The 27,455-nt window shown below is 44.1% G+C and overlaps 1 protein-coding gene across 1 annotated transcript; it reads left to right on the top strand.

Annotated features, from left to right (window-relative positions):
* The first annotated feature begins 3,759 nt into the window (after nt 1-3,759).
* Nucleotides 3,760-26,811, top strand: LOC134569305 (oocyte zinc finger protein XlCOF6.1-like). Its single transcript, XM_063428222.1, has 2 exons — nt 3,760-3,817; nt 25,487-26,811. Exon 2 carries the CDS (start codon nt 25,552-25,554, stop codon nt 26,809-26,811), a length of 1,260 nt encoding a protein of 419 aa, XP_063284292.1. The 5' UTR covers nt 3,760-3,817; nt 25,487-25,551.
* The last annotated feature ends 644 nt before the right edge of the window (nt 26,812-27,455 follow it).

Below are 27,455 nucleotides of genomic sequence, written 5' to 3'. Positions count from 1 at the left end.
CGTATAGCCTGGTAAATTAGAGAATGTGTTCCCCTTTTCCCGGATTAACTCTAATATCTGGGCCCGCTCTTGGGGGCTAAGTCGCTCGCCCAGTTGTACCTCTCCCAGACCTTCATTCTGGTCCCCTCTCTCTAGTAGGTCAGGAAGGGGCAAATTGTCGTGGTCTTCTGCGGCAGAGGCGCAGATAGCATTTATCTCCTCTGCGCGTTCGTGATACGGTTTTAACATATTCACATGGAGCATGCGTCTTCCGCCTGCTCCAGTGCACGGGCTGATCACATAGGTGGTGTCACATATCTGTTCCACCACCTTGTATGGGCCCTGCCAGGAGACCTGCAGTTTGTCGTTCTGGACAGGTTTCAGGATCAGTACCTTCTGTCCGATTTGAAAACTGCGGTCCCTGGCCCCGCTATCATACCATCGGCGCTGACGTTGTTGGGCCGCCTGGAGATTTGAGCGTTCTGTCTTTGTTAGCGCCTCCAAGCGTTCCCTAAACTCCAGCACATATGGAACGATAGTGGTACCGTTACTGGTTACTGTTCCCTCCCAGTGTTCCCTAATCCGGTCTAGAGGGCCCTGCACTCTCCTCCCGAATAGTAATTCGAAAGGGGAGAACCCAGTAGATTCTTCAGGTACCTCCCGGTATGCGAAAAGCAGGTGAGGTATGAACCACTCCCAGTTCTTCTGGGTATCTACGAACGTGCGGAGCATCTGTTTAAGCGCCCCGTTAAACCGTTCACAGAGCCCGTTATACTGGGTAGTAGGCAGAATTCACGATCGGTTTCACCCCACACACTTTCCACAGCCGGTGAGTAACCTCTGCCGCGAATTGGGTACCCCGATCCGAAATAATCTCCCTGGGGAACCCCATGCGGGAGAACATTCGGATGAGGGCATCCACTACGGTTCCGGCGTGTACATTAGTTAGGGCCACTGCCTTGGGATACCTAGTGGCATAATCTACTACCTTTAGGATGTACTTTTTGCCAGAAGGTCTTGGTTTGGCTAGGGGTCTGATTATATCTACGGCCACCCTACTGAACGGCTCCTCTATTATAGGGAGAGAATGAAGTTTTGCCTTGTTCCGGTCTCCTCGCTTACCTATTCTCTGACAGGTATCACAAGTGTAGCAATACTGTCAAAAAAAGTTGGCCAAAAAAAGTTTTGAGTCAGGCGGTGCTTGGTCCTACTGACCCCTAAATGCCCGGACAGGGGAATATCGTGGGCAATTCGTAGCAATTCTTGCCTATACCTCTTGGGGACTATTAATTGTTTAATATACACGTGAATTGACCCTGCCACAATCTTCTCAGCACATCGGTATGGCAAACCTTTTTCCAAAGCATACCTCTCTCCCTCCAACCCCGTCTGATTTTGTGCTACTCTATCCCGGTAAACTTGTAAGGATGGGTCAGTGGCTATCTCGTTACCAAATTCTAGGGGAGGTGCCCAGGGGACAAGAGGTGATGTGGGGGTCTCGCTCACCTGAGCCTCAGAGTGGTTGGATGATGCTTTGGTGCGGGCCTGCTGTCGGGTAACAACTGGTAGTGCTTCTTGTGCTGGGTGTCGAGGAACAAAGGCAGAGGTCAGCTCCCCCAAGTCATTGCCTAGGATAGCGTCGGCCGGTAAATCCTGCATGAGGCCCACTTCCACGTCCCCTGACCCCGCTCCCCAATCCAAATGTACCCTGGCAGTGGGAATCTTATAGATGGCACCTCCTGCCACCCGTACTGCCAAGCACTCCCCAGTAAGTTTGTTCTTTGGGACCAAATGGCTACGAACCAAGGTGATGGTGGCCCCGGAATCACGTAGACCTTGAATACGCTTTCCCTCCATATGGACTCCTTGGCGATGTCCCTGGCGATTGTCTGAGGCAGCCTAGCCTGTACTGGGTTGACTTCATGCAGGGTACCCAAGGGTTCCTCGGTGGATTCAGCTGGGTACGGTGGTTGCTGGGGCTCGCTCTGATAACAATGCACTGCTGCCCGGGTATTATAGGAGTTGCTCTGGTTATTCCAGGTTGTTCGGCTCTTGTTCCTGGGACAATCTTGCTGTATGTGGCCCTGTTGAATGCATTTGTGACAGCGGATAGAGGAACGGTTGTTGTACCTGGGTGGTGGTTGGTAGCTTCCCCCTCCTGGACGAGGTGATGGTGTGGTGGCGGTAGCTGGAAGCGGTGTGGTGGTCCCGGGGGTGGGACGTGACTGCGTCCGTTGTGCCCTCCTGGCATCTTGGTACTCGTCTGCCAGTTGTGCTGCTTCGGTTAAGGTATGTGGTTTTCGGTCCCTTAACCAATTCTGTAGGTCTGGGTTTAGACCTTGAAAGAACTGTTCTAATAACAGCAGTTGCAGCATGTCTTCCACAGTAGTGGCTCGAGCTACTTGTATCCATCCCTTGGCAGCCCTGGTTAGACGGTGTGCCTACTCCGTGTGTGATTCTCTGTCCTGTTTGCGCAGTTCCTGAAACTGTTGACGGTACGCCTCTGGGGTGATGGCATACCTGGTCAGGATGGCCTGCTTCACTTTCTGGTAGTCCCTGCTGTCCTCATCTGGCATGGTGCGGTAGTCCTCGGCTGCCCGGCCTGATAACTTGACCGCCAGCAGGGGTACCTAGTCGGCTGCGCTGATGTCATGCAATTGACATAACTCTCGAAGTCTTGCAAGTATCCATCAATGTCCTCTGTGTCCACATAATTTTTGAACGCGTGGTGGGGAATTTTGGGCTTTCCCTGGACAATGTTGAGCGGTGTTGGGGACCCATCTCTGGATCTTTGGGTGGCTTGTTGCTTGGCCATTAAATACTCGTGCACGTCGGCCATTATCCGTTCCACTGTTTCTGTAGGGGGAGACTCAAGGCTAAAGTCAAGGCTAAATAGGGTCCTGGAATGAGGCACCTGTGACAGGGAGGGGTGCAAAACCAAGGAGTTGGCCTGGACTCCCAAATATACAAACAAAACCAAGAGGGCTGCGCTCACCTGAACATGCATACATTATAGAGTGCTGTTGGGGCATGTTCAGGTGAGCGCGGTTAGATGTAAAGTGCGTAGCAGACGATAAGTAAGTTGGATAACATTATTTACTATTGGGTGAGAGAGGTTTAGTTTGACGTATGCTGTAGTAATCCAAACTTGTAAAGTCAGCAACAATCAATGACCACTTAGTATAAATGACACATAGGGATGCAGCACAGTATAATAAATGGGTAAAACTAGCTGGATACTAACTGATTATATAACAAATGATATGTAAATGCCTAATGATGGATAGCATGGCTGAACGAGGTTTATATAATAAGTGAAATTAATATCACTGATTGTATCGTTACAATGGCACCTGTCATGGGGTGAGATAAATTATGCAGCGTGGGAGCAGTCAGTTCCTGAATTTGTGTTAGAAGCGTAAAAAGGGCCAAGCAAAAAGATCTGAGTGACTTTGACAAGGGTCAAATAGTGATGGCTAGATGACTTGGTCAGAGCAAGTCTGATGGGTGTTCTCGGAATGCAAAAGTATTGCATGGAAGGACAGCAAGTGAACTGGCATCATGGTCATGGGTGCACAGGGCTCATTGATGTACGTGGGGAACATAGAGAAGTCCCCATAGAAGGTACGCTGAGATCCATCAAACGGCCAGTAGAGGTATTATGTGTGAGGAGGGCTTGCATTTGTTTGTGGTGTGTTGTATTGTGTCACTGAATAGTTTTGATAACTGAATGCAAGGTACATAAAATAACATTACAATTTCTTTTTCTTTTTTAGAACTGAGCTCATTGGAAAATACTTTCCCTAAAACAGAAACAGCAGCTGTCAATCTCTATTTGGTAAGTTCAGTGCCTTTTTTTTTTTAGTTTATTTTTATTATATATAAACAGGGCTCGAGTCCTGCAGGAACGCATGGGAACGGCGTTCCTGCACTTTTTCCAAACTCTCGCGAGACCCGCGGCTGTCAGAGCGTTGCCACGGGTTACCATGGCAACGTTCCGCACAGGCGAGTCTCGCGAGAGTAGAGCTGGAGAGGAAACACAGTGTGTGATGGGCCCTGTGTGCAGCGGCTGGCTCCCCCACCGGACCACCAGGCGATCTCCCCCCTCCCTGACAAGGTAAGAAGCAGGGAGGGGGGAATAAAGTAAACAAATATAGACACATAAAGTAAAAAAAAGAAAAATGCTCCCCCCCATCATCCAGCACACACCCACACACACACACACACATCATCCAACACACACACACACACACATCATCCAACACACACATCATCCAGCACACACACACACACACAAACACATCATCCAGCACACACACACACATCATCCAGCCCACACACACACACATCATCCAGCACACACACATCATCCAGCACACACACACACATCATCCAGCACACACACACACAAACACATCATCCAGCGCACACACAAACACATCATCCAGCGCACACACACACACACCATCCAGCACACACACACACATCATCCAGCACACACACACACACACAAACACATCATCCAGCACACACACACACACATCATCCAGCACACACACACACACATCATCCAGCACACACACACACACACCATCCAGCACACACACACGCACACCATCCAGCACACACACACCATCCAACACACACACACCATCCAACACACACACACCATCCAACACACACAATCATCCAACACACATACACACACTATCCAGCACACATCATCCAACACACACACACACACACACACATAATCCAACACACACACACATACACATCATCCAGCACACACACACACACACACACCATCCAGCACACACACACACACACCATCCAGCACACGCACACCATCCAACACACACACACACACCATCCAACACACACAATCATCCAACACACATACACACACTATCCAGCACACATCATCCAACACACATACACACACTATCCAGCACACATCATCCAACACACACACACACACACACACATAATCCAACACACACACACATACACATCATCCAGCACACACACACACACACACACACACCATCCAGCACACACACACACACACCATCCAGCACACGCACACCATCCAACACACACACACACACCATCCAACACACACAATCATCCAACACACATACACACACTATCCAGCACACATCATCCAACACACACACACACACATAATCCAACACACACACACACATAATCCAGCACACACACTTCATCCAGCACACACTGCATTCATTATACACAATCTGCACTTACTACAAACACACTACATTCATTATACACACTATGCACTCATTACAAAGACACTACATTCACTATACACACTCTGCACTCATTACAAAGACACTACATTCACTATACACACTATGCACTCATTATACACACTCTGCACTCACTACAAACACACTACATTCACTACACACACTGCATTCATTATACACACTCTGCACTCACTACAGACACACTACATTCATTATACACACTGCATTCACTACACACACTGCATTCACTATACACACTGCATTCATTACACACACTGCATTCACTATACACACTGCATTCATTATACACACTCTGCACTCACTGTACACACTCTGCATTCACTACAAACACACTCACACTACATACGCTGCATTCATTATACACACTCTGCACTCACTACAAACTACATTCATTATACACACTCTGCACTCACTACAAACACACTACATTCATTATACACACACTGCACTCACTACAAACACACTACATTCATTATACACACTCCACACTCACTACATACACACTACATTCATTATACACACTGCACTCACTACAAACACACTACATTCATTATACACACTGCACTCACTACAAACACACTACATTCATTATACGCACGCATTACAAACACATTACATTCACTATACACACTCTGCACTCACTACAAACACACTACATTCACTATACACACGTTGCACTCACTACACACACTACATTCATTATACACATTCTGCACTTACTACAAACCACATTCATTATACACACTCCACACTCACTACGAACACACTACATTCATTATACACACACTGCACTCACTACAAACACACTACTTTCATTATACACACTCCACACTCACTACATACACACTACATTCATTATACACACTGCACTCACTACAAACACACTACATTCATTATACACACTGCACTCACTACAAACACACTACATTCATTATACGCACGCATTACAAACACATTACATTCACTATACACACTCTGCACTCACTACAAACACACTACATTCACTATACAAACTTTGCACTCACTACACACACTACATTCATTATACACATTCTGCACTCACTACAAACACACTACATTTATTATACACACTCTGCACTCACTACAAACATACTACATTCATTATACACACTGCACTCACTACACACACTACATTCATTATACACACTGCACTCACTACACACACTACATTCATTATACACACTGCACTCACTACAAACACACTACATTCACTATACACACGTTGCACTCACTACAAACACACTACATTCACTATACACACGTTGCACTCACTACACACACTACATTCATTATACACATTCTGCACTCACTACAAACACACTACATTTATTATACACACTCTGCACTCACTACAAACATACTACATTCATTATACACACTCTGCACTCACTACAAACACACTACATTCATTATACACACTCTGCACTCACTACAAACACACTACATTCATTATACACACTCTGCACTCACTACATACACACTACATTCATTATACACACTACACACACTACATTCATTATACACACTGCACTCACTACACACACTACATTCATTATACACACTGCACTCACTACAAACATACTACATTCATTATACACACTGCACTCACTACAAATAGACTACATTCATTATACACACTCTGCACTCACTACAAACATACTACATTCATTATACACACTCTGCACTCACTACAAACACACTACATTCATTATACACACTCTGCACTCACTACATACACACTACATTCATTATACACACTACACACACTACATTCATTATACACACTGCACTCACTACAAACATACTACATTCATTATACACACTGCACTCACTGCAAATAGACTACATTCATTATACACACTCTGCACTCACTACAAACACACTACATTCGTTATACACACTCTGCACTCACTACAAACACACTACATTTATTATACACTCTGCACTCACTACAAACACACTACATTCATTATACACACTCTGCACTCACTACAAACACACTACATTCATTATACACACTCTGCACTCACTACATACACACTACATTCAATATACACACTACACACACTACATTCATTATACACACTGCACTCACTACAAACATACTACATTCATTATACACACTGCACTCACTGCAAATAGACTACATTCATTATACACACTCTGCACTCACTACAAACACACTACATTCGTTATACACACTCTGCACTCACTACAAACACACTACATTTATTATACACACTGCACTCACTACAAACACACTACATTTCTTATTCATACTCTGCATTCACTACAAACACACTACATTCATTATACACACCCTGCACTGCACTATATGCATAGGAGTGTCATTTTTTATTTTTTTTTAACCCCTTAAGGACAGAGCTTCAGAAGCTTGACTTACGCTTAATGACACAAGCAATTTTTGCATTTTCTTGCTGTTTGCGTTCAACTGTAATTTGCATCTCTCTCATTTATTGCACCGGCACATATTATATACTGTTTTTTAAAGGACAGAAAGGGCTTTAATTTGATATAACATATATATATATATAAATGCTTACTTATTATAAAAAAAATACAGAAAAATGCAAAAAAAATGAAAAATATTGTTTTTTTTTACAGTTTTTGCAATAATAATGTGTGCATAATTAGTGCAGGTTAAGGAAAGTAATTAAAAATAAATTCATTTATTTGTTCTGATTTACAGAATATATAATGTGTCTGGGATTTTAAGTTTTTTTTGGTAGTTACAGGTCACAAAGCACAAGGAGTAAAATAAAATTTTAATGTGGAGCGATTTTAGAATTTGGTATGTTTGTCTTGTAAGCCTAATAGCCATAAAATAAAACAAAATTGCCACACAAAAGTATATATTTATATAAAGTAGACACCACAGGCTATTTACCTAAGGTTGTTTTGACACTTTCTTTTTTTTTTTTTAATTCTTTATTTATTCCAGTGCAAAACATCACAAGCAATACATGCACAGTAATACAGAAATTCCAAACATAAAGCAAGTATATTGATACCGTTACATGAAATACCAACAAGAGGAGTGAACTAGCATGAATTTCCAGGTCACCCTGTCACGTATCCCCATAAGCATGCCCAACTCCCGTTCACCACAGAAATCAAAAACCCCACAGGAGCTTGGATGTTCCGCCTGGCTTTTTTGTTATTATATAAAACAGTAATCGGTTAACCGATGAATAAGGTCGGCCGCACCTCCATCGCAAATTTGAGGAAAGAAGCATCTCGATAGAGTTTAGCACCCCAGCGTACTACCTTTCCTGTAGCATTAGCGTCACTCAAAAATAGTTCCGCTACGTGCGGCTCAGCCGTAAGAAGATTAAGAGACAGGAGAAAAGAGAAAGATGAAAGGTAGAGCCCGAGAGGTCGGGGCCTTAGAGAATGGGATAGAGAGAGAAGGAGGAGGGGGGGGGGGTATCCGAGGAGTGTGTTTTGACACTTTCTACGTAGCCATTTTACCGCCAACCTCTGCTAAATATTGGAGTAAAATTGTGTTTTTTGGGGGTTTTCGCACACAAACTTATAACAAAGAACTTCTCAAATGTATTTTGTAAAGTTGGTGTGTGCTATTCCTGTACAAAGTTTTATTATGTGTTCAGTTACTTCTGCTGAGTACAACGGTACCCCCATTGTATGTCGTTGGCACTATTTCGTGAAGTTACAGTGCCATATAGGAGACCTATCCATTTCAGTATTCACAGTAGAATTTTGAGAGACGGATTTAATGAGCCTATGTGTCCATTTGGGGTATTATAACAGTTTGACTGTTCAAAAAAAACCCACAAAGGCCTACCATTTGTAAAAGTAGACACTCCAGGGTATCTCATAAGGTGCATATTGTGCCTTAACATGCCCCCATTATTTCACCAATATATGCCAAAGTATGTGGTAAAAAATAATTTTGTGCGTTTTTTACATATGGATTGCATTTTTGCTAGGCATTGTGTATATTTCACATGTGCCACTAAGTTCAAACCCCCCAAATTATGCTCAGCTAAGTCTTCTGAGTAAAATGACACCCCCATTGTATGTCTTTGGCACTATTTCGTGAAGCTACAGTGCCATATAAGAGACCTATCCATTTCAGTATTCACAGTAGAATTTTGAGAGACGGATTTAATGAGCCTATGTGTCCATTTGGGGTATTATAACAGTTTGACTGTTCAAAAAAAACCCACAAAGGCCTACCATTTGTAAAAGTAGACACTCCAGGGTATCTTATAAGGTGCATATTGTGCCTTAACATGCCCCCATTATTTCACCAATATATGCCAAAGTATGTGGTAAAAAATAATTTTGTGCGTTTTTTACATATGGATTGCATTTTTGCTAGGCATTGTGTATATTTCACATGTGCCACTAAGTTCAAACCCCCCAAATTATGCTCAGCTAAGTCTTCTGAGTAAAATGACACCCCCATTGTATGTCTTTGGCACTATTTCGTGAAGCTACAGTGCCATATAAGAGACCTATCCATTTCAGTATTCACAGTAGAATTTTGAGAGACGGATTTAATGAGCCTATGTGTCCATTTGGGGTATTATAACAGTTTGACTGTTCAAAAAAAAACCACAAAGGCCTACCTTTTGTAAAAGTAGACACTCCAGGGTATCTCATAAGGTGCATATTGTGCCTTAACATGCCCCCATTATTTCACCAATATATGCCAAAGTATGTGGTAAAAAATAATTTTGTGCGTTTTTTACATATGGATTGCATTTTTGCTAGGCATTGTGTATATTTCACATGTGCCACTAAGTTCAAACCCCCCAAATTATGCTCAGCTAAGTCTTCTGAGTAAAATGACACCCCCATTGTATGTCTTTGGCACTATTTCGTGAAGCTACAGTGCCATATAGGAGACCTATCCATTTCAGTATTCACAGTAGAATTTTGAGAGACGGATTTAATGAGCCTATGTGTCCATTTGGGGTATTATAACAGTTTGACTGTTCAAAAAAAACCCACAAAGGCCTACCATTTGTAAAAGTAGAAACTCCAGGGTATCTCATAAGGTGCATATTGTGCCTTAACATGCCCCCATTATTTCACCAATATATGCCAAAGTATGTGGTAAAAAATAATTTTGTGCGTTTTTTACATATGGATTGCATTTTTGCTAGGCATTGTGTATATTTCACATGTGCCACTAAGTTCAAACCCCCCAAATTATGCTCAGCTAAGTCTTCTGAGTAAAATGACACCCCCATTGTATGTCTTTGGCACTATTTTGTGAAGCTACAGTGCCATATAGGAGACCTATCCATTTCAGTAGTCACAGTAGAATTTTGAGAGACGGATTTAATGAGCCTATGTGTCCATTTGGGGTATTATAACAGTTTGACTGTTCAAAAAAAAACCACAAAGGCCTACCATTTGTAAAAGTAGACACTCCAGGGTATCTCATAAGGTGCATATTGTGCCTTAACATGCCCCCATTTTTTAACCAATAGATGCCAAAGTATGTGGTATAAAATTATTTTGTGCGTTTTTTACATATGGATTGCATTTTTACTGGGCATTTTGTATATTTCACATGTGCCACTAAGTTCATACCCCCCAAATTATGTTCAGCTAAGTCTTCTGAGTAAAATGACACCCCCATTGTATGTCTTTGGCACTATTTTGTGAAGCTACAGTGCCATATAGGAGACCAAGCCATATCAGTTTTTACCGAACTTTGAATTTTGACGCTGGGCCTATGTGCAATTTCCAAGCATCTTAGCAGGTTTTAAATTTAAACTACACCACAAAGGCCTACCATTTCTTAAAGTAGACACCCCAGGGTATTTCAAAAGGTATATTCTAAACCTTAGTGTAGGATCATTTTTTTGTTAGTTTGTACCAAGTCTTGTTGCAATTAGCATTTTTGTCTGCCTTTTTGACACACACTTGGAGATGTTATTGTATATTTTGCTATCCTTATGTGTGCTGTGGCAGTATAACACCTAATATGTTGCTCAGCTATGTCATCTTAGTGCAACAATACCCACATGTGTACCTTTTTCATGGTTATGTGGATGTTGAAGGGGCACATTGGAGACCATGTCATATGAGTTTTTACCAAACTTTGAATTTTGACGCTCGGCCCATGTGCAATTTCCAAGCATCTTAGCAGGTTTTAAGTTCAAACTACCCCACAAAGGCCTACCATTTCTTAAAGTAGACACCCCAGGGCATTTCAAAAGGCATATTTTAAACCTTAGCGTAGGATCATTTTTTTGTTAGTTTGTACCAAGTCTAGTTACAATTAGCATTTTTTCTGCCTTTTTGACACACACTTGGAGATGTTACTGTATATTTAGGTGTGCTATGGCAGTAGAACACCTAATATGTTGCTCAGCTATGTCCTCTTAGTGCAGCAATACCCCCATGTGTACCCTTTTTGGGGATATGTGGATGTTGAAGGGGCACATTGGAGACCAAGCCATATCAGTTTTTACCGAACTTTGAATTTTGACGCTCTGCCCATGTGCAATTTCCAAGCATCTTAGCAGGTTTTAAGTTCAAACTACCCCACAAAGGCCTACCATTTCTTAAAGTAGACACCCCAGGGCATTTCAAAAGGCATATTTTAAACCTTAGCGTAGAATCATTTCTTTGTTAGTTTGTACCAAGTCTAGTTGCAATTAGCATTTTTTTCTGCCTTTTTGACACACACTTGGAGATGTTACTGTATATTTTGCAATCCTTATGTGTGCTATGGCAGTATAACACCTAATATGTTGCTCAGCTATGTCCTCTTAGTGCAACAATGTGTCACGGGCAACGCTGTCACGGATTCCAAAACACAGACAGACCACAAAGAGAGAGAACACAGAGAGAGAAACTTGTAATACCGGTCCTTAGAATGGCCGGGCTATACAAGCAGAGAATAGTCAAGGTACAAGCCGAAGTCAAAGGGGTAAAGAGAAACGGAACAACGATAGGACAAGCCGAGGTCAAGGATCAGAGAAGACAGGATAAACGGGAGACAAAGCCAAGATTTGTTAACCAGACAGTTGACTATTCGGCCTGGGTGTGGAAAACTTTAAAACAATGGCCAATACATAGGCCAGGCTGAGAGGGGCAATCAGGGCAGTAATAGCTTGTCTCAACTCTTACGCCCCTCTTGGATGGTAGTTAGGATGAAAACCTCCTTTTTATCGCGGTACTTGAGTGCCAGCAGTTCATTCTGGCAGAGAGCTGCTGTTTCCCCCTTTTTTAATTTTTTTTCTGCTAGAGCCTTTGGGAAACCTGTGCGACTCTTCCTGATAGTGCCACAGGCCACGGTCTCAAAACAGTACAGCATTTGTAAGCGTGGGATGCTGTTATAAAAGTTATCGATGTATAAGTGATAACCTTTGTTGAGTAATGGCATTATTAAATCCCAGACAATTTTCCCACTTGTCCCTACTGTATCTGGGCAACCTGGGGGATCAAGGTGGCTATCCCTTCCTTCATATACACGGAAGGTGTATACATAGCCACTGCCACTTTCACATAATTTATAGAATTTTATCCCATACCGGGATCTTTTGGATGGGATGTATTGTCTAAATCCCAGTCTTCCCTTATATTTCATGAGGGACTCATCAATTGAAATTTGTTTTTTGGGGGTGTAAATAGTGGCAAATTTTTCATTTAAGTGGGTAATTAGAGGGCGTATTTTATAAAGAATGTCATACTGCGGATGACCTTTTGGGGGGCACTTCATATTGTCATTAAAATGCATAAAACGCAGTATGTCCTCATATCTCTCCCTATGCATAGTCTGGGAAAAAATGGGGGTATTAAAAATAGGATTTTTAGTCCAGTACATTCTAATTGTGGGCTTTTTAACTACCCCCATTAACATGGTCAGTGCCCAGAATTGTTTAATTTCTGGCACACTGGTTGGGTACCATCTCTCTGTCCTGGCGATTCGGGAGTCTTGGTTGCGTGCAAGATATTGCTCCGCATACAGATTCGTCTGGGTAACTACCTCCCCAAAAAAATCATCCCCCAAAAACACCTCCATACAATCCAGCGCATTATAGCCAGACAGGTCAGCCTGTATGCCAGGATTGGCAGTGAACACTGGGATGTCTGGCGAAAAATGATTAGGGGGTACCCAGTCATCTGCGCCATATTGAACATTAGGGGAATCAGCGATTTCCTCTGATGTTACTGCACTATCTGGCACATAGTCCCTGTCCCCTGCGTCACTCCCTGCGTCACTCTCTGAGGCAGTGTCGGTCGCCTCTGAGTCGGCGGCTAACAGGGCATAAGCCTCCTCTGCGCTATACTTTCTGAACATTTTTAATACAGTTAACACAGCTAAGAAAACTTTAACTAAATAACTAAACTTTTTTTTTTTTAAACCCCTAACTAAATTCCCCAAATTACCACTAAATTCCACCCACCAACTAACTAAATCACAAATTAATAAAATAAAACAATAAAATTTAACCCCTTAGGGTTACAAAAAAAATAAATTTTAACCCTTAAGTGTAAAAAAAAAAATAGATCACAGTAAAGTACTGTGACCTGTATATTGATCACTGCTAGCAGTGATCAAGCAGCAGGGAAAGGGTTAATTTTTTTTTTAAGGAAGGGGAAAGGGATTAGGAACTTTTTAAAGATATTCACTATTCTTCTGGAACACAATGTTGCAACGATCCGTCTCTCTCCACTTCACAAACCCACACGAGGTGGAGGGAGGCGGATCAGATATCCCAGCAGTATTGTGACCGCTGTGACTGGCTGTTACAGCGATCACATGTGCTGGGACATCGCGATTTGCTGTTGCTGGTCTGCCCCTGACTCAGAGGGACCCAGCAACAGCGTTAACCCCGCGATCGCCGGCACTGCGCGATCGCGGCGTTAATTTTACCGCGTGACGGACGAGGTCCGTCACCCGTCGTTAAGGCCATCCCCAGGATGACGGACCTCGTCCGTCACCCGTCGTGAAGGGGTTAAGGGGGGGGGGGGGGGGACTCTTGGGTGAGTTCCCACACTTTTTTTCCCAGGACTTGACCCCTGTATATAAACATATTACATATAAACATAACAGATCCAGCACACTCATTCACTAAACCCCAACTTCAAGGCTTACATAATGCAATAGTAAAAAAAAAAAAAAAAGAACACTCCTAATCTAGGCAAAAACAATGGGGGCTTAGTTACAGTATATGTAAGCAAACCTATGTGATGAATTGTGTATGTTGTATGAATTGGCCCCAGCAGGATGCTTATATATGCAGGTTTAGGTGAGTGCAACCCTCTTGGTTTTATAATATATAAATATATATAATAGCAAAAAATATATTTTGAGGCCTGGGAGTTTGAGGGTTCTGCACAGTATCTTCTGGACAATAATTTTAGATGTCCCACATGGAATCTGTTGAAGCCACTCCCCTAACTTGGGAGTCACAGCTATCACAACTGGGACTACTACTGTTTTCACCTTCCACATCCTTTCTAGCTCGTCTTTCAGTCCTTGGTATTTCTCTACCATCTCATGTTCCTTCTTCCTGATGTAATAGTCACTGGGTATTGCAACATCCACCATGACTGCAGTCTTACGTTCCTTGTCTACGACCACAACGTCAGTTTGGTTGGTCAGCACTTGCTAGTCTTTCTGGATCTTTAAGTCCCACAGGATTGTAGCCCAGTCATTCTCAACTACCCTTTTTCGTATCTCCCATCTGCACTTAGGCTGGTCCAATCCATATTCTGTGCAGATGTTTCGGTGCACAATCCCATCAACTTGGTTCTGTCTCTCAGTGTATGCTGTTCCTGCTAACATCTTGCATCTGGCTACTAGGTGTTGGACTGTCTTAAAAGCCTCTTTGCACAGTCTGCACTTTGGGTCTTGCCTGCTGTGGTAGACTCCAGCTTCTATTGATTTGGTGCTGAGTGCTAGTTCCTGTGCTGCTAGGATTTGTGCCTCACTGCTGTCTTTCAGTCCTGCTTTTTCCAACCACTGGTAGGATTTTGTCATGTGAGCCACATCCACTATCTGCCTGTGGAACACCCCATGGAGAGGTTTGCCTTGCCTGACCTCACACCGGTCGGTACCTGAGTTAGACTGGCAGCCCACCCACAACCAAATACTGGACCTGATGAAGTTGGTAGTCTGTCTCTGTCCAGTGTGTCCACCAAGGTTGTGTTGATATCTGGCACTCTCGGTCTCTGTGTTGTTCCCTGGCTTGAAGTGGAGCTTACTTTGTGGGCAGAAATCAGCGATACTCTGCCATGGTGCCAGCTCTTCAGCTGGGGGGTTAACACTGCCCTGTAACAAAGGGACAGGTAGGGCAGAGGTCAGCGGCGCTCTGCCCGGATGCCAGCGCTTCCGCTGGGGTAGCCTGTAGGGAATCAGGCTCTGGACCAGACGATATGGGAGGGCAGAGGTCGACTGCGCTCTGCCCAGATGCCAGCTCATGCGCTGGGATGGGGTCAGGGAATCCTACCCCCAGGCACTGGTTGTGAATCTGATGTGGAGAAAAGGGATCACTTACCTCCTCCTCCTGGTATTCCTGCAGGGTTGGTTGGGAATCTGGACCGGCCGGCCAGCATCCCTGTAAGTCCGGTGCAGAGACCGCGGTCCCATCTGCACCATCGGGGTTAGGGGTCCCTGCAAGGTACACTGCCACTGGGGAGGGAGGATGATTTTAGTTCCATGAGCTCGACGGCAAAACCCCGCTGACCGCATTCAACTAAACAAGATTGCCGCCGCTACGTGTTCGACTATACGAACGGCGACCGCCCAGCCATTCGTCTATTAGCTTGCAGTTACCCACCATCCTGGGAGGTAAATTGGCTGCACACTCCACTTGCGTGTGGTTCGGTAGTTTGTTGAGTAAATCCCATTTACCGAACCACATAGTAAAAAGGCACGAACAAGCCTTTTTACAGGGAGAAACAAAGGTTTAACACATGGGCCATAATCCTGGAGCAAAAGGCTCGCAAACAGGCCCCTCCAAAACCCAGTGGCAAGGTTATTTTTGCCACAGATGCTTTGTGTTTAATCCAGGACTGTGGCCTTGACACTCATCAGTCCTCGACTGCCTCCCTTCCGGGCTGGTGTACAGTCTCTGGGTGCTGGATTTTGGGTGGAAGCCTCCATTCATAGTGAATAGTTTCTGGGTCTTGGCATCCATGGTGACCAGTTCTTCTCTTGGACAGGTTATTATTCCAGATGGGTGCCTGATAAATGGTAGGGCATATATGTTGATGGCTTGGATCTTTTTCTTGACATTAAACTGGGACTTCAGGACCTGTCTGACTCTTGGGAGTTACTTGGATGTTGCTATCCTCCTTGCCTCTTCCTCATGGTTGCCATGCGTTTGTGGTACCCCCAGGTACTTGTAGCTGTTCTGTACATCTTCTATTTGGCCTTCTGGAAATTGAAAGGTATGGTAGTGTGAGCACTCCAATTATATGAATGACATAATAAAACCAACTACTCCAGCAGTGAAAGGGTTAATACAATATATATATTCTAACTGCGATATCCTAAGTCCACCTATAATAACAAAAACCGTGTACTAAGGTATGGTAAACCAAAAGATGCCTTTTATTTTATAAAAAATTGAAAGATTCTAACAATACATAACAAAATATAAAGGTAGCTAAATGTAAATCAGAAATGACAATATGTAATTCAGTCGGCTACGATATCACTCAGTAGCCTTCTAAGCAAATGCATCAATAGACCTAGCCACAAAATCACAATAATATGACATCAAATACATAAACCCATATATATATATTTTTTTTACCCCAAACAGGTTAAATAAAACTCCAGTGAGGGGCCCCTCCACTGGAGTTAGTAAATATTTAAGACTATCAGACACCCGGATATAGGTGTATGAAAATAAAAATGAACAAAGTGTAAAAAGGCAGAAGGAACAAGGAGCTCTTAATCCTGTCTGGCAAATGTGGTCAGGCTAAGGGTATAGTCTGGGGTCTCCCAGTGCTAGCTTACCCTACCTGCCACACTGCACGCCAAGCTCGGGGAGCACACCGATGAACCCGCCAAAAAATATTGTTGGCTAGCTTGATCGGCAGCAGTCAGCACCGGGAACTGTAAACCAGGTGGAGAGAGTCGTGCTGAAGAAGTGAAGCAATGAAGCAATAGTGTGATGAACTCTTCGTCAAAAGTATCTCTTGTGACAAAGTAGTCAGCATGAATACAGACAATGTGTTGGGTTTAACTCTTCAATCCCCTCTTTGATCAATCTATCGATCACATCTACATACATAGGGCGAAGTCCATGAGGTGTGTTCAGGATTGCTCGTCAATCCTGTGGGACTTTAGTTAGTTCTTCACCACGGTTCCCTGAGGACGATACCTAGCATGGAGGAGAGTATCCAGCTGTTTGTCCTCGGCAGTAGTAATCAACCTTTGAATCTTATTCTTCAGGGTACAGGTAAGATAACAATTGTACAGTAACTGTTACGGTTACCCTCAGGCTAGCTGAAAGCTGGACAGCTTGGATAGTCTGGATTCCTGTCGCTGAGAGGGGGAGAAGCTGCTTTCCTTAGTAGACCATACGAATCCTGTAAATGTAGAACAATCCCACTAGCTATAGTACCAGGGGCGTACCTAGAGCATATGGCACCCGGGGCGGGTCCTAGTTTTGGACTTTAAAATGTACAAAACACCCATATTTTTTTTTTATGTATGTAGCATTGAGCAGTGCTTGCATGTTTCAATGTAAGCATGCTTTTGTATGGAGTAAGTGTGAGTGAATGAATGGGTGTGTTTGTATGTAGTGTTGGCATTTTAATGCAGGCATGATTTTGTGTGTAGTGTTGGCGAGATGCAGTGGTGTGGTTATATATAATGGTGATGTTTTAATACAGAGGTGTGTTTGTATGTAGTGTTTGCACTGGAATGCAGGGATGTGTTTGTGTGTAGTGTTGGCAAGATGCTGAGATGAGGGATTGTCATATTTAAGGACACCAAATAAGGGAGCTATCTGCTAAACAGCACCCTAATTTGGTATCTTTACATATGGAATCTCACATAAGGGCACCAATTTAGGGAATTCTCTACTAAATAGCTAAAAGATCAAAATTTAAAAAGCCTTTTTCTTAATTTTAATCTTTAGGTTGTTTAGTAGATAACTCACTTATTTGTTATCCTTATGTGGGATTGACATATTTAAGGACACCAAATTAGGGAGCTATCTACTAAACATATACACAACCACAGATATACAAACGCATTTAGTTATTAAGAGGTCCAACCAACCTCCCTACCTTACTCTGGGAGTGACAAGCGGTTGCTGCTGGGCTGGGATCTCTGTGCTTTTCCTTCACAGCTCACTTGCACGACCAGTAGTGATGCCGATGCCAGGATGATGTCATACCCCGGCTGCCGGCTTACTGCAGGGCGTACACAAACTCCTATATGGTCCATAAAAATGTTTAATCTCACTGCCTTCCAGTATATATCTGTCCTATCTGTCTGGGGGAATGTGACAACGTGGATGTATATGTAAGTGGGTGAGTATTACTATCAGGAGAAAGGTATATGGCAGGGTGGGACAGTGTGGTGGATACTATGACAGTGTGTGCCATTGCACACAGTGGATTGAAGGAGGTGACTGCAGGTGAGGTGGTGAGTATATGGTGTTTTATGTCACGGGTGGGAACAATGGGATTGGGTGTCATATGGAAGAGAGGATATTATGTCAAGGCAGGGCCAGGGTGTATGGCAGGGTGTGTATTATGATACGGTGGAGGTATATAGCAGGGAGGGGATTATGGCAGTGTGGGTATTATATGACATGTTAAAGGGGTATACGCCAGGGTGGGAATTATGACCAGGTAGTGGGTTTATAGCAGGGAGGATATTATGACAAGGCAGGGGTGTATATGGCAGAGAGGGCAGGGGTGTTGAAATTTAAAAAAAAAAAAAAAACCCTACTTGTCCAGGGACTAAAGTGTTTGCCCAATCTACTTGTCTGCCGTGACAATCTACTTGTCCTGATACAAATCTTTATTGATAGTAATTTAGGAGACAGACCTGGTGTAGGAGTGATAGGGATGTAGTATGGGTAAGACACATAGTGTGGGGGTGGGATGTAGTGTGTGTAGGGCATTGTAAGGCACATAGTGTGCTGTGGGATAGGGTTGGCAGAGTGAGGAGGGGACAGGTGGCAGAGCGTAGGAGGGAGGGGCTGACAGAGCGTGAGAGGGAGTGACAGGTAGCAGAGTGAGGGAAAGAGGGGTTGACTGGTGACTGAGGGAGGGGGTGACTGGTGACAGGGGGGGGTGACTGGTGACAGAGTGGCGGGGTGACAGGGTGACTGAGGGAGGGGGTGACTGATGACAGAGTGACTGAGGGGGGTGACAGAGTGGCTGAGGGGGGTGACAGGGTGACTGAGGGGGTGACAGGGTGACTGAGTGGCTGAGGGGGGATGACAGGGTGACTGAGGGAGGGGGTGACAGGGTGACAGTGACTGAGGGGGGGGTGACAGGGTGACTGAGGGGGGGTGACAGGGTGACTGAGGGGGGGTGACAGGGTGACTGAGGGGGGTGACAGGGTGACTGAGGGGGGGTGACAGGGTGACTGAGGGGGGTGACAGGGTGACTGAGGGGGGGTGACAGGGTGACTGAGGGGGGGTGACAGGGTGACTGAGGGGGGGTGACAGGGTGACTTAGGGGGGTGACAGGGTGACTGGTGACAGGGGGGGTGACTGATGACTGAGGGGGTGACAGAGTGACTGAGGGAGGGGGTGACAGGGTGACTGAGGGGGGTGACTGGTGACAGGGTGACTGAGGGGGTGACAGGGTGAGGGGGGGTGACAGGGTGACTGATGGGGGTGACAGGGTGAGGGGGGGTGACAGGGTGAGGGGGGTGACAGGGTGACTGAGGGGGGTGACAGGGTGATTGAGGGGGGTGACAGGGTGACTGAGGGAGGGGTTGACAGGGTGACTGAGGGGGGGGTGACTGGTGACAGGGTGACTGATGGGGGTGACAGGGTGACTGAGGGGGGGGTGACTGGTGACAGGGTGACTGATGGGGTGACAGGGTGACTGGGGGGGGTGACAGGGTTAGGGGGGTGACAGGGTTAGGGGGGTGACAGGGTGTCTGAGGGGGGTGACAGGGTGTCTGAGGGGGGTGACAGAGTGACTGAGGGAGGGGGTGACAGTGACTGAGGGGGGTGACAGGGTGACTGAGGGAGGGGGTGACTGATGGAGGGGGTGACTGAGGGAGAGGGTGACTGAGGGAGGGGGTGAGACGGTGACTGAGGGAGGGGGTGACAGGGTGACTGAGGGGGTGACAGGGGGACTGAGGGAGGGGTGAGAGGGTGACTGAGGGAGGGGGTGACAGGGTGACTGAGGGGGGATGACAGGGTGACTGAGGGAGGGGGTGAGAGGGTAACCGAGGGAGGGGGTGACAGGGTGACTGAGGGGTGTGACAGGGTGACTGAGGGAGGGGGTGAGGGTGAATTTACAATAATATTAACTTACCATGATTCAGGGGCTGTCTCTCTCCATCCCAGCTAAGGCAGTGCAGCAGGTGCAGGCAGAGTGGCCGCAGGGGAGAAATCTTGCAGAATACACACTCTGCGCCCCCTGCTGGCACACTCCATAACAACCTCCCTGGTGCTCAGTGATGACTCAGAACACAGGCTGGGAATCCCCTCCCTGTGTTCTGACTCACTCACTGAGCGCCTGAGCCGCGAGGGAGAGGACGACCAGCAGGAGGGACAGAGTGTGGCACCCCCCTACTGGATGGCACCCGGGGCGGACCGCCCCCTCCCCACCCCCCCTTAGAACGCCACTGTATAGTACAGCTAGGATACCCTTCTGCCCACAAAACGAGTCAAGGCTGCGATTTGAAGGTCAAACAAGAACTGGCTTTTACTGGCATGCATTCTCCTTTTATGCAGTGTTGCCCATGCAAGAGTGACACCTACATAATTGACATAGGAACCAATGACATACAGGGTACATCCCACACATCTCCTCCCCTCAGATAACCTTTAACAAAATTAACACGGATACATTTTTCCCAAAGTTTTGGATGTACCCCAAAATATCTGGGGTACATTCATAAGTCCAGTATCCCCAGCTAGCCCTGATGTGAGAGAACAATATCTGAAAAAAACATCCGAATCGGTTGCTGGGTTCGGGAGTTATGGAGCATCAAAGTTTTGACCGACCGCACAGGCAAACTAGCCGAAAATAGTTCCAGGAGTTTTGGCCTTGCGGTCGGTCCTCGTTCGTGCGTAAAAAGGACACGAAAAGCTTGCCATCCATGAGAATATGGATATCGTCAGACTCCCCATCTGTCGCATAGTCTTTCTACCGAACGGCATGGCGTTCGGTAGTTTTGGCACGAATCCTCGGTGTTATGGAGGTCTCAGCGGTGTTCGCCTACTCGAGTGTCCGATTTTAGTTCCAGACACTCGATGGCAAAACACCGCTGTTCGGGAGTTAAGATGGCCGCGAACACGTGGAAATGTCCCGAAATGGCGGCCACCCCGGTATTCGAACAATGTATTTGTGTGTTTCTCTACATGCTAAATATGCCGATCGGGGAGATGTATTCCTGCAGAATTAAACGAATGAGCAACAGGCAACCAGTTCGGGAGTTTGTATATAAAATCATAGTATTGAAACACGGTCTTGGGTTGTAACATAAAGAAAAGCAATGTTGTAACTGTCTGCAGTGAGTTCCGTAACAGTAACAATACAAATACAACTATCACCAATGGATAAAAGAATGATCTAACAATTTGAGCACCTGTGGGGGACCAATCTGTGAATATATCATACCAGTGATGAGCCAAGTCATCCTGGATTTGCGAACTTACTTTCAATAGTTCGCCATTGAGAACGTGGGTGGCAACTAGAGTATGGGTAACGTCCTTCTTGCCAGGTTATGGTGTAATTGTCATTGGATCCTTGAATTAAACTCGCAGCATTACATGCATTATTAGTTGTCTTATTATTGACCCTATACCAAGTTTGCCATATATCCCAAAAGGTAGTTTGCATCGAAGGTGCATCTATAGCGAAAGCAGTGGCACAGAACCCAGTATTATGGATTTGAACAGAACAGTTTCCAGCAGCGTTTTTCTCGGTTTTACAATCATGCACCATTGCGACTGTATAGTACATAATTTTACATCCTGCTGCTGGAAATTTCTTGTTATATTATAAACCTGACACGTTTGGTTAGCAGGGCAGGAAAAATTACCTTGAATTTGATTCTTATCACTCTTGCTCCAACTCCTTTAATGTCTATCACTACATCGAACTTTATGTTGGGGAGCATAAGGTATAGGGGGAAAATACCTTTTTACCTTAGGATGAGGTGTATAAGGAGGTGTAGTGCTTGCTCTAAGCCTATAACCGGGTTAGCAGAACCCCTTGTTGGCTGCCCCCCCCCTATTGTGTTATTGCCAGCATCCACCTTACCTTGGCCCTAAAGACAAATGCTGTTCCTGGCCCTTTAACCCCTTATGGACACATGACATGTGTGACATGTCATGATTCCCTTTTATTCCAGAAGTTTGGTCCTTAAGGGGTTAAAGACTTTGGAGCAGGATTACAACTTAAAAAAAAAACAAAAAAACGGCACTTCGAATACAGTCGAAGTGCCGAAGTCGTCGAAGTGACCGCCATTTCGGAACTTTGGCACGTGTTCGCGGCCATTTTAATCCAGTCGAACGCGGTCAGCGGTGTGTGCCGTAAAATCCCTGGAACGGAAATCAGCCACACATTTGAACGAACACCGCTGACCTGTACCTTCCCCTACCCTGCAACACTGCGGCTGGAGACTAAGTCCCGTTCGAAGTTTCGAACACACGTTCGAACGGGACTTTGTCATGTTGGGTGTAAAATAGACCTCCAGTAGACAATTGAACACCACGGAAACGCAACCCCGGTTTCACTTCAACACAAGTGGAAGTGCGTTCAACGATTTGAACGCCGCCTTCGGATGGGACTTTGTTACTTTTCAGGGCAGAAATAGACCGACCGCACAGCCTGAATCTGTGGAACTGTCTTGGGCATGCAAACAGGCGTGCGGTCGGTCCAAAGAGACTTTTTCAATATCTCTGGAACCACTGAACCGATTTGTACGAATTTGTAATATGTTTGTCCCCAAGTTATGTGGTTCATGAAAATATAAGTTTTATTCCTGTGTGATACCAAATCATAAAGTTAAAAAATGCGTAAAAATGTTGTTTTTATTCTACATATTGGGGTTTAGTTTTTGTCATGTTACAATGCTGCCACTTTGTTTTAGATACATGTGATTTAATTGTAACTCTGTAACCCCTATACTCTGCAGAAGAGTCTCCCTAGTCCCGCAATGTGATAGTGTGATATAGCTCTTGTGTTCCCAAACATCAGCCAAGACTTGATAAAGGGTAAATCAGAATGTTTGTTTTATTAGGGCAAGTTGCCTGGTTATATACAAAGACCCCCGAAATGGGGTTTCCATTCAGTTTTACAGTAAGCATGCCCAGACGCCTCTACGTCTGTGAGATAAGTGTGCTTGCTTTTTCTCCCAGGCATTCGAGGTACAATACAAAACCACAAAACACCATAAAATGTATATGTAACGGCTACCCCAGTGGAGAGGGGGTATCAGCCGTTGGAGACATCCTTCTTCCCGGCAAGATGCTGTGTAGTAATGGAGTAGCCTTCTTTCTATCAGCTGGATCCAAGTAGAGAGGGAGAGGTAGAGCTCTTAAAAGAGCTAGTGATTAGCTGAGCAGGTTCCCTTTCAATAACGAGACAAAGCTAAGTTTTGAAGGGTAAAATAGAACTGAGGTTTTAATGACAGGTTCTCTCATGCAAGGGAGACACCAACAGACAATGAGGCATTAACCAATCAGACAATGGTTACAACCCACAGATTCCCTTCCCTCTGCTTGGGAGATAATTGAGTTTCTTACTGTATCTACTCAATTATCTCCAAGCTAAATCTTGTACTTTTTATGCATTTTTATAACTTTCTGATTTTTCATCATACAGGAATAAAACTTGGGGACAAACATATTCAAAATTTGTGCAAATCCGTTCAGGGGTTCCAGCAATATTAAAAAGTGTCTTTGTATGCCCAAAACAGTTCCACAGATTCAGGCTGTGCGGTTGGTCTATTTCTGCCCTGAAAAATAACAAAGTCCCATCCAAAGGCGGCGTTTGAATAGTCGAAGTGTCGAAGTGAAAACGGGGTTAAGCTTCAGCGGTGTTCGTTAAGTTAAGTAGAGGTCTATTTTACATTAAAAAGATGACAAAGTCCCATTCGAACGTGCATTCGAATCTTCGAACGGGACTTAGTCTCCAGCCGCAGTGTTGAAGGATAGGGGAAGGTACAGGTCAGTAGTGTTCGTTCAATTGTGTGGCTGATTTCCGTTCCAGGGATTTGATGGCACACACCGCTGACCTCGTTCGACTGAATTAAAATGGCCGCCGCCACGTGTTCGATTGTCTAATGGCGGCCACTTCGACTACTTCGACACTTCGGATGTATCCGAAGTGTCATATCAAATGTACCAATCCTTTGCACAAAACAGTTAAAGGGACAGAAAGTCTTTGTTCTTAGGTACAGGGCAATGTGGATGATGGCAGGGAAACAAAAGGTAGAGGTTCCCAGGCAACATGGTAGGAGGTTGTTACAGTATACAAGTTTGATAAGAACCCCCACAAGAATTATATCCCTGGGTAGCCCGGATTTGAGTGTCCAAGTTGTGCAAATATCGCTCGAATCCGTGTAGTATAGGTGAATTGCCAGCGAGGAAAGGAGATAGTGGCCGGTCCACTGTGTGGAGTTCCTGTATCAACATAAACTAAGTCTCCCTCTGGCTCATATGCAGTGAATGTTCCCCTTGTTTGGGAAAATCTTTTCTCTGAAAAGTGCTCTCTTGGCTTGTCTGGTAACCGAGTAGGCAACATTATGATTTTTACGTTGTTCGTTAGGCATAGTGTCATTTTACATTTTGCCAAGTGAATAAAAGTACGTTTGTATTCGCAATTGTTATATTATAATGGGAATTAGAGCACACAAATATTTTTTTAAGGTATTACTTAATCACCATAATGTTTCATAGTCATATTTCTGATGTTTCATGAAAATAGTCATTTTTTAAGTATGGTAAACAATACATCAGTTATAGATAGATTTTACTTTTCATAACTCCCAGTACATTTTGTTTCAGATATTTCCAGCAGCAGAAGTTTTTCTAAAGAACAGGACAACAACAGAACTATACTAAGCAAGATTATGAAGAAATCTTTTAATAAGACAACCAAGGATTCCAGCTCTCCAAACTCAAGCAATCTCTCAGAACCCTATATGTCTACAAAGGAGATCATAAACACAAAACCTTTCTCATGTTCTGAATGCGGAAAATGTTTTCGCTGGCAGTCACAAATTGTTATACATCAGAGAACTCACACGGGAGAGAAACCTTTCTCATGTGCTGAATGTGGGAAATGTTTTAGCGTGCACTCAGGTCTTGTTCAACATCAGAGAACTCACACAGGAGAGAAACCTTTCTCATGTGCTGAATGTGGGAAATGTTTTAGCGCGCACTCAGATCTTGTTAAACATCAGAGAACTCACACAGGAGAGAAACCTTTCTCATGTGCTGAATGTGGGAAATGTTTTAGCGCGCACTCAGGTCTTGCTAAACATCAGAGAACTCACACAGGAGAGAAACCTTTCTCATGTGCTGAATGTGGGAAATGTTTTAACTGGCATGCTCACCTTGTTTTACACAAGAGAACTCACACAGGAGAGAAACCTTTCTCATGTTCTGAATGTGGAAAATGTTTTAACAGGCATGCTCACCTTGTTTTACACAAGAGAACTCACACAGGAGAAAAACCTTTCTCATGCTCTGAATGTGGGAAATGTTTTAGCCATCACTCATCTCTAGTTAATCATCAGAGAACTCACACAGGAGAGAAACCTTTCTCATGTGCTGAATGTGGGAAATGTTTTAGCCATCACTCAGCTCTAGTTAAGCATCAGAGAACTCACACAGGAGAGAAACCTTTCTCATGCTCTGAATGTGAGAAATCTTTTAGCTGGCACTCAAATCTTGTTTCACATCAGAGAACTCACACAGGAGAGAAACCTTTCTCATGTTCTGAATGTGGAAAATGTTTTCGCGGGCACGCACATCTTGTTAAACATCAGAGAACCCACACAGGAGAGAAACCTTTCCCATGTTCTGAATGTGGGAGATGGTTTAGACATAACACAACTCTAGTTAAACATCAGAGAACTCACACAGGAGAGAAACCTTTCTCATGTTCTGAATGTGGGAAAAGTTTTAGCGGGCACTCAAATCTTGTTACACATCAGAGAACCCACACAGGAGAGAAACCTTTCTCATGTGGTGAATGTGGGAAATGCTTTAACGAGCACTCAAATCTTAAAGCACATCAGAGAATCCACACAGGTGAGAAACCTTTCTCAAGTACAGAATGGAGAAATAGTTTTGTCAGTGAACCAGATTTTGTTAAACATAACTGACACCGTAGAGTTTTTATAATGTATTTATGAATTAACATGGGAATAAAACCTCTAATACTGTGAATTGTTCACATCCTGACACAATATATAATACCTTTGACAGTAGCAATGTATAAATGATGCATTGGTGTTGCGATTGTGTTAACTCTACAGAGCCCCTCTTTACTTTTCTCCCCTTTGATATTACTGTTAAATTTGGCTCTGACGGCCGTGGGTCTCATGAGATTTAGACTGGGGAAGCTGAACGGAGCTGCTGCAAAGGTAACAGCTTGCTCCCGGTCCCCAACAGGACTGCTGGGCTTGTAATGAGCCTGGCGGTCCTGGTCTGTATATATTGTGTGTATAATATTATAAAAATAAATTATTAATTTTAAAAAGTAAAAATAATTACATAAATTTAAAATAATTATGTGTGTGTATATATATATATATATATATATATATTCATTCTATCATGTGTGTATGTATATAGAAATAATATGAAATATATATATATATATATATATATATATTTATATTCAAATACACAATTACATAAACAATTTCATAATTATACAGGTAGACTTCATATATAAATATGTATATATATTTAAATTCTATGTGCATATTTATGTAATATTTTTATATAATTACGTAAGTCATTT

Source organism: Pelobates fuscus, chromosome 7 (assembly GCF_036172605.1).
Source record: "Pelobates fuscus isolate aPelFus1 chromosome 7, aPelFus1.pri, whole genome shotgun sequence".
NCBI classification, from domain to species: Eukaryota; Metazoa; Chordata; class Amphibia; order Anura; family Pelobatidae; genus Pelobates; species Pelobates fuscus.
Note: the sequence above shows the minus strand (reverse complement) of the source record. Positions and strands in the feature narration are given on the sequence as shown.